A 9,261-nucleotide genomic window follows, 5' to 3' on the forward strand; every position below is an offset into this window, starting at 1 on the left:
TATTCTAATCTGGGCTGCGTGTTCAGAAAATTTAAGTTTGGGCTGCGTGTTCAACTTTCAATCAGTGTGGGCTGCGTGTTCAACTTTCAATCAGTGTGGGCTGCGTGTTCACTATTCTAATCTGGGCTGCGTGTTCAGAAAATTTAAGTTTGGGCTGCGTGTTCAACTTTCAATCAGTGTGGGCTGCGCGTTCACTATTCTAATCTGGGCTGCGTGTTCAGAAAATTTAAAGTTCGGACTGCGTGTTCAACTTTCAATCAGTGTGGGCTGCGTGTTCACTATTCTAATCTGGGCTGCATGTTCAGAAAATTTAAAGTTCGGACTGTGTGTTCAACTTTCAATCAGTGTGGGCTGCGTGTTCACTATTCTAATCTGGGCTGTGTGTTCAGAAAATTTAAAGTGTGGGCTGTGTGTTCGCTTTCGAATTCGGACTGTGTGTTCGACAAATCAGTGTTTGAGCCGTGTGTTCACCTCTTAACTAATGTGTACTGTGCGTTCGCAGTTAATTAACGAGCCAAGTGTTCAAAAATTCGAGTGTTTAAACTACGTGTTCAAGATGCAAGCAAAGTACTATGTCATATGCTAAACTGCGTGTTCAAGCATGGCAAAGGTGCTGAAATGTACGAAAAATGCAGAAAATGAAGTAAATACCTCTCGGGCCTCATGAGAGAGGTGATGCTCTGGCTCTCAGAGAAGCAGATCCCCGGGTGCTCTCTCATCAAAATCAGTGAAATGATGGAAGACGGCACGAGGAAGGACATGTGCTGGCGGATTGTACCTCCCGGGAATAAAAGGTCGGACCCTCGGGGGCAAAGTCATAGGATCAAAATCGTCCCCGGCACCCGGAAAGCCTCCATCGTGGGGAGAATTACCCGCCATTTTCAAAGAATCTGCAAAAGGAGCAAAAATGAGCGAAAATGAGCCAAAATTGGAAAAAGTCAACAAAAGTCAACTCTCGGGAAATGAAAAAGTCAACAAAAGTCAACTCCCGAGAAAATCTTCCAAATATTGAGACAAACTTACCTCAAGTGGCGAAAATGAGAAAAGAAGCTCCGAAACCAAAATTTAATCAGTTCAAAGTGTTTAAAACTGAATATTTTTGCGAAAACAACTTGCGTGGGGCGTTGGAAAACGCGTATGGAACTCAGATCTGGAGAAGAAAGTGTTGTAGGAGGCAAGAGAGGAGAAGATCTCGGCTGCATTATATAGGCTCCAAGTCTTGGGATGAAGGAGCATGAAAAAAGGAGGTGAAAAGACCAAAATGCCCTCGGATTTAGGCATATGGCCGGCCGGCCACCTTTTCTAGCCGGCCAGCCATTTCCTTTTTGGAAAACCGGCCGGCCAGCCAATTCCTTTTTGCAAAAGTGGCCGGTGGCCTCCCCTTGGGAAGATAAACGGCCGGTGGTGTCCCCCACATCCCCACCTAGCTCTCTGCAAATTTTGAGGAAGATTGGAGTTCCCGGGACTTGAAAAAGTTCAAGAAAAGTGCACTTTCTGTCGCGAAATGATCCGCCGGGACTTCAGCTTCAAGTTCTGACATATGTCTCATCATCATTCATCGAAATCAAAGTGTATCCTTTTTGAATGTGTTGTAGCCATTCCGGGAAGCGAATCGGAGGCCGTGATCGAGTTGCCTTCGCCGAAACACGCGTTTCCATTGCTCGTTGTTTCGTGACAAACGAGCACCCTGATTTAGGCTCGCTTTGCACTATCATGCACATAACTTGCATTCTCATGCGCATACTTGCATTATTATGCACATTCCTTGATGTTGACCATACTTCTGTGCTTGAGCATGCGTTGTCACGCATGTTCCACTCTTGCATTGCGATGCATTCACTCACCGGCACTGCGTGTGTCAAACTTTCGGAATCACATTAAATATATGTTGGTAGCATACTGTACTTGTTACAATTTCTCTCTTTTACAGGCACGATATTGTATGTACGGTTCAATTGAGGCTGGTGTGACCGGACGAATCGCGCAGGTATCGTATCTTCTCCGAGTGAGACGTGGCGGGGATTGAATAATCCTCCGCATTCTTAACTGCATGAAATTGTTGCCTTGCATTCTTGCTTAAAACTGTTGCATCTATTTGCGAATACTTGCTTCATTACAGCTTGCTGCATTTGCATGACCATTGAGTTACCTCCGGCTCTGTGCATATCGCTTTGCATTTTGCCCCCCCTGCCTGCGGGCCTGCCTGAGGGCACATCTCTGTTTACTTTGTACGTTTGTCTAAGTCTTCGGCCTTGTCAAAAATGGGTCGTCTCTGGGCTTTGACATTCACTCCCGTCACTTGTGACTTTCGAGTTCTGTCAAAGAGGGGCAACTGTAGACACCCCATTTTTGACCGACCTTAAGACTCAGACGTCACCGATTGGGCACTCGGTGATATTGCATGTTGTGCTTGTTCAGAAGTCTCAGAGTCGCGGCTGCGAGCCCTGCCTTCGGACTTCCAAACTCTCTACTGTGTCTTGCCTCGGTTTGCGAACCAGACTCGTTTTTCTCTGTTTCTTTTCCTGAGGGGAGGGAGAGGTCCCGTAGACCATCTCTCAGTGGCCGTGGGCTACATTTGGTGGCCGTAGGCCATTTTGCCCAATTCGGAGTCCGGTTCTCGGTTTTCGGAGCTGTCAGGCCGTGTGCCTCGGTTCGGGACCGCTTAGCCATCTCCGTTTGTTCTGATTTTTGGTATACTTCCTTTCTACTCCCTTTTGAGGGACACTGGGGTCTGAGAAACCCACTTCGTGGCCGAATGCCACTTTCGGTGCTTAACAGCCCATTTTCGGGACCTCGAACTGCGCGTTTTGGCCCCCGAACATTCGTTTTGCAACGGTTTTCATTCATTTTTGGCAGGTACCTCTGTTTTATCATCGGGAAGGTCACTGAAGGATGGGAGGCCAGTAATTGTTGCAGCAACCAGTTATATATCCTCCGACGCCCTCCGACGCCCGTTTTTCACACTTCCGGGCTAATGTTGAACACCTTGGGGTCACATTCTTGAACTTTCAACCACATATTTGTGATGTACACACTTGGGAGGATCCTAAAAGTTGGTGGCCGGCCAGTAATTCCACCTGACCCTTTTGAACCCCTCCTTCCGGGCTAATGTTGAACACCTTGAGGCCATTTTCTTGAACTTTGAACCACATATTTGTGATGTACACACATGGGAGGACCCTAAAAGTTGGTGGCCGGCCAGTAATTCCACCTGACCCTTTTGAACCCCTCCTTCCGAGCTAATGTTGAACACCCTTGAGCCATTTTCTTGGACTTTTAACCACAGGGTTGTATTGTACACACATGGGAGGACACCATCATGTGGTGGCCAGCCACTAAACCAGCTTGACCCTTTTGACCCCTAGCCGGCCGGCTAGGGGATGTGGCCGGCCGGCCACCTGCAACAAAAATACTTGGCCGGCCATGATCCTCACAATGTTCACTTTACAGCTGTATAGCTTTATCCCCCAGAAAATATCTATATCCGGGGGATATTTTGTGGGGGAAAGTTGGCCTCCTTTTTCCACCACCTTTACACCCTCTTTTGTTCCATATAACCAAGGAAAAACATCATATTTTGGGGTTAGAAAAAATTGTCTTCAAGCCTCAATACACATATCTCCCTCCATCTTTCTCATTTTCCTAAAAATCCCTAAGTCCTACACCTTGTTTTCTTCATCACCACCAAGCTCTACCACCACCACTCCATTTCAGAAGCAAGGGGAAGAATTCCAGCAGCTAAGAGGTAACAAATTTGGTCCAAGAAGCAACAAAAGCTTTGGTCTTCAAGGGTGAGTTGCACTTCACCCTTTTGGGCCCTTTTCTTGTATCTTTTGTAATCCCTCTATGCTTTTTTCTTTGAGCTCCGGCCATAACTGAAAGTGGCCTTATTTTTAGCTCATTTTCATGTCTCATTAAGGGCTCAACCCTGTTTGAGCCCTCCATCTTGCACTTGCTTCATTATCCCTCTAAAATGTCATTTTCTTGCATGATATTTTTAGCTTGTGTGTGATTTGTTTTAGATCATGTTGTAAACTGATAATAGGCTTATTTTGAGCCCCTCTTCAACATTGAAGAAGGGCTCAACACTGTTTGGAACTTCCATGTTGTACTTGCCTTTATACTTCATTTTTGGTCCCATTTTTGCATGCTTTGGCAGCCTATTGTGCTTTGGTTTTTGGCCATTTTACAGCACTAAAAATAGTCTCATTTTGGTCCATTCTTCATGTTTCATTTAGGGCCTTTCATGGTTTGGGACCTCCATATGCCACTTCATGTTATATCTCTCTTTTGGTCCCCATTCTTGCATGTTTTGTTAGCCTATCATGCTTTTGTTTTTGGCCATTTTACAGTTCTGAAAATAGTCTTATTTTGGCACATTCTTCATGTTTCATTAAGGGTCTTTGGCCGTTTGTGGAATATTTTGTATACTTTGTGTTATAGCCACTTTTGAGCCTCATTTTGCATTGCATTTCTAGCATGTTTGTATACTGTTTTGGAGTTTTTACAGTTCTTCAAATAGTCATATTTTTGGTCCCTCTTCAATGTTGTAGAAGGGAATTTTTCAGTTTGGGCTTTGCATATACCACTTGCCTCTTTGGCCACCTTTTGGCCCTTTTTCTTGCATGAGAGTGCAGCCATACCTGTGTTTGTTTTTGGGGTTTTTACAGTTCTGAAAAACATCATATTTTGGGCCCCTCTTCAACTTTGTTGAAGGGCCCTAACCTGTTTGAGGACTTCAGCTATGAGTTGCTTCTTAATCCCATGTTTAGGGCCATTTCTTGCATGCTAGTTTTGCCCTATCTTGGTTTGCTGTTTGGCCATGATTTGTGCTAGTAAAATGCTAACTTTGGGGCTGCCTTGCTTCTGTATTTACATTCCATGTACCAATTTTACATGTTTGGTATAGCTATAGGCCATTTCGGGTGCCAAAATTCGTGTTTCGGGACTATTCCGCGCATCGGGTGTGTTTTCGCCTCATTTCGGGGCTGTTTTCCCCCACGTTCCATTGCTGAAAATCCATTAGCATGCTTGTATGCCATTTTTGCCATATTGCATTGCGTATGCCATTGCCTCGGTTTGCGTGCCCGTGTGCACGCATTTCGAGGCACTTCATTTTCATCCATTGGCCTCTTATATGAGTGTGGCTGAGGCTCTCTCATGTTAGTATAAGTCCATGTTGCATTCTATATGCCATTTTTGCCATATTGCATTGCGTATGCCATTGTCTCGGTTTGCGTGCCCGTGTGCACGCATTTCGAGACACTTCATTGTCATCCATTGGCCTCTTATATGAGTGTGGCTGAGGCTCTCTCATGTTAGTATAGGTCCATGTTGCATTCTATATGCCATTTTTGCCATATTGCATTGCGTATGCATTGCCTCGGTTTGCGTGCCCGTGTACACGCATTTCGAAGCACTTCATTGTCATCCATTGGCCTCTTATATGAGTGTGGCTGAGGCTCTCTCATGTTAGCATAAGTCCATGTTGCATTCCATGCCATTTTAGCCATATTGCATTGCGTATGCCATCGCCTCGGTTTGCGTGCCCGTGTGCACGTATTTCGAGGTATCCCATTTTTACAGCATAGCGCATACTAGGTTGTATCTTAGATCGCATTCTGTCATTTTCTCGGTTTGCATGCCCGTGTGCACGCATTTCGAGGCATCTCATTTTCATAGCATAGTGCATACTAGGTTGTATCTTAGATCGCATTCATGCATTTCCTCGGTTTGCGTGCCCGTGTGCACACATTTCGAGGCATGTCATTCCATAGCATTGTGTATGTTAGGATTGTATCTTAGTTGCATATTGTATTGTGTTCGGAATAGGAGTTAGCCCGGGCACGGGAAACGAGGTGCATTTCGTACTCCGAGTGACGGAATGTGTCTCAATCCCCCAGTCACCGACACTCCGGATTATCCATGATGGAGTTAGGTTCTATTGTGTTTTCATGTGCATTCATTCTATATGGAATTGTGCAATTCGACTTCTCGGCCATCATGCCTCGGTATGCGTGATTAGTGGCACGAGGATCGAGGCATGCATATATCTGTGAAAATACATTGCTATGCCCCTTTCCTGCTCTCTGTTGCAGCAAAATGAAGAATCAGCAACTTTTCGGAGCTTGGTACACTTTCCAAGAATAACTGCTAAACAGAGGCGAATTGGGGCATCCCGGTGGATTTCCGCGCAAGACAATCCGGACATGCATCATCCATCAAAAGCAAGGCAGTCCCTGGCTTGCATGCCAGTTTTACAGTTTTTCTTAGTTAAACCATTAATTAATTAGGAATTTGTATATTATTTGGACTGTAATATTCTTTTATTTGGGACTGTATATTTATTCGGACCCTCTGCGCGAGGGCGTAACTGTAATAAGTGTGCGTGTGTGTGTTGTATGTCTTCCAACCCCACGTCTTTCTCCCTTTTATTTATCCGCTTATGATGGTTAGATTAGGGCATGTTTAAATTAGCATACAGTATGACAGCATGTTTGCATCATTCATCTGTTTTACATGCATCGGGCTCGGCGCATCATACTAACTGCATTGTATTTCAATTTCAAAGTTGAATACGTGTTAGCTGTAGCATTTCATATGCCATGTTTAGAATAGCCGAGCCTATTTTAGTTGCATTTTTGCATGTGTTGCATTAGGCATTTCTGTATAATTAGGATCATGCATGGATTTCTAATTAGCTTACTTTTTTGGCTTGGAGTACCCGGTAAGCTTTATGCTTTAGCATCCTTGCATGCGTGTGAGTGAATGCCATGATAGCATGCTTACCATGAGGCAATATGCTTATGTGATATAACTGCCTGAATGCCTGTGGGTGAAGGTTGGGTTACTTAAGTTGGAATAAATCATTAAAAGTTTCAAGCCTACCTGCGGGTAGCAAACCGTTTTCAAAAAGCGAACATGAAATGTTTTGTTCCAATTCAGGCGACTCAGTCTATACTTGTATGCTGTGCGCATCACATAGTAACCTAGGCTAATAACCGGAATAAGAACTCACAATGCTTTCAAAAATAGATATCATGGTTAGTAGAGGCCGATCTTTGATCGGGCGAGCGGGGGTGCTCACGAAGTGACCTTCCCCAATCGTACCCAAGTTCCCGAGCCGAGGCAACTTTGGTGATGACGGACGCGTGGCCTTTGGCACCGAGTCAGGGTTTCCTAAATTTCCTATTAAAAAAAAAAACATTTAGGTGGCGACTCTGTATCTGGCAAAGCAGTCCATGTTTGGCACTTCTTTCAAAAAAATTTGTTTTTTCTCAAAACGATTTGCCGGATTTGGACTCTTTGGTTCAGATTAAGAACCGTGTTGCAAAATCAAGAGTCCGAACTGTAGCGAGGTCCCTCGCGGACTTGTTACACCAATAAGTTAAAGCCGAACATCAACGACCCGCTGGTTTGTTACAGCCGCTTCCAATAGCGAAATGGAAATGGGAGCACATTACCATGGACTTCGTTATGGGATTGCCTTGCTCTTCCCAAGGTATGGATTCTATCTAGATTATAGTTGATCGTTTGACTAAATCTGCTCATTTTCTGCCTGTTAAAACTATTTATAATGCGGATAAGTTAGATAACATATATGTGAATGAAATTGTGAGATTACATGGTGCACCAGTATCTATTGTATCTGACAGAGATTCGAAGTTCACATCAAGATTCTGGCGAAGTTTGCAACAGGCTTTGGGGATGGAACTGAGGTTGAGTAGTGCTTATCACTCACAGACAGATGGTTAGACTGAACGGACAAATCAAACCTTTGAAGATATGCTCAGAATGTGAGTGTTTGACTTCCAAGTAAATTGGGAGACTTATTTGCCATTGCCTGAGTTTGTGTACAATAATAGCTACAATTCAAGCATTGAAATGGCTCCTTATGAAGCTTTGTATGGAAGGAAATGCTGATCTCCGATATGTTGGGCCGAGGTAAGCGATAGACCTTTGTTGGGACCGGAACTTATACAAGAAACAACTGAAAATGTGAAATTGATTCAACAAAGATTGAAAACTGCTCAAAGCCGGCAAAAAAGTTATACTGATGTTTGAAGAAAAGATAGAGAATATGAAGTCATGGACCATGTGTTCATAAAAGTGATGCCAATGAAAGGACAAACTCGGTTTGGTGTTAAAGGCAAGTTGGCACCAAGATATGTTGGGCCATATGAGATTCTCGAGAAGATCAATTCAGTAACATACCAAGTAGCCTTACCTCTGGTAATGGAAAATATGCATAATGTCTTTTATGTCTTTATGCTTCGGGATTATTTGAGGGATCCGCTACATGTGATTGAACCGACTCATGTACTTCTAAAAGATGATTATACCTATGAAGAAAGACTTATTCAGATTGTGAATCGCCAGATCAGAAGATTGAGAAATAAAGAAATACCGCTGGTGAAAGTTGATTGGCAGAACCACGGGGGAACTTATACTACATGGGAAACAGAAAAAGATATGACGAAGAGATACCCAGAACTGTTTCCGTTAGACCCAAGGTTCTTCCAAAATGAAAACATCCAAGGTCTGATGATAAACCTTCATCTTTTCTTCTTTGACCTTCCAGTCTCCATTTGCTTGAGAAATAACTAGGTTCGAGTCCCTGATAACATCAAATCTTTTTGCCCCTAGTTCTAGAGCGGCTTCCAAACCAGCAATACACACCTCATATTCTGCTTCGTTATTGGACACCTTGAATCGGAGTTTGAAGGCTAAAGGTATATGGGAGTCGTCGGGTGCTATCAGCAACACACCTATCCCATAACCGTACTGATAGGATGCTTCATCAAAGTACATTGTTCACGTTTCCTCCTCAACTTGCAGAATGGCTTCATCTAGGAACAGGTATTCCACCACTTCATCCCCTTCTACTGAGTGATCTGCCAGAAACTCCACTACAACTTTCCCCTTGACCGACTTGCGGGTGACATACTTGAGATCAAATTCGGGGAGGAGAAGCAACCAACGAGCTAGCCTACCCGTAAGTGCTAGTTTCTCAAACAAACATTTGATGGGATCTAATATCAAAACCAAGATTACAGAGTGAGCTAACAAGTAGTGCCTCAACTTCCTGTTAGCCCATACCAAGGTTAGGCAAGCTTTGTCCAACAGAGTATAGCGGGTCTCGTAATCCAGCATTTTCTTGCTCAAATAGTAGATGGCTTTCTACCTTATCCTCAGATTCCTGAACAAGCATGCATCCCATAGTTGTGTCTGTTACTGACAGGTACAGAATCAAAGGCTTCC

At 43.9% G+C, this 9,261-nt stretch overlaps 1 protein-coding gene across 1 annotated transcript; it reads left to right on the forward strand.

The window, feature by feature from the left end:
- The first annotated feature begins 8,088 nt into the window (after positions 1-8,088).
- LOC145795613 (uncharacterized) lies at positions 8,089-8,893 on the forward strand. Its single transcript, XM_082880443.1, has 2 exons — positions 8,089-8,513; positions 8,839-8,893. Exons 1-2 carry the CDS (start codon positions 8,089-8,091, stop codon positions 8,891-8,893), a joined length of 480 nt encoding a protein of 159 aa, XP_082736569.1.
- The last annotated feature ends 368 nt before the right edge of the window (positions 8,894-9,261 follow it).

This window comes from Camellia sinensis, chromosome 7, assembly GCF_055761805.1.
Source record: "Camellia sinensis isolate YWXY chromosome 7, ASM5576180v1, whole genome shotgun sequence".
NCBI lineage: Eukaryota > Viridiplantae > Streptophyta > Magnoliopsida > Ericales > Theaceae > Camellia > Camellia sinensis.

What these genes read in the sequence shown, in the direction of transcription:
- LOC145795613 (XM_082880443.1), top strand. Translation starts at nt 8,089, where the DNA reads ATGGACCATGTGTTCATAAAAGTGATGCCAATGAAAGGACAAACTCGG. An exon ending in CTGTTTCCGTTAGACCCAAG is followed by an intron (nt 8,514 to 8,838) that starts GTTCTTCCAAAA and finishes CTCAACTTGCAG; the next exon opens with AATGGCTTCATCTAGGAACA.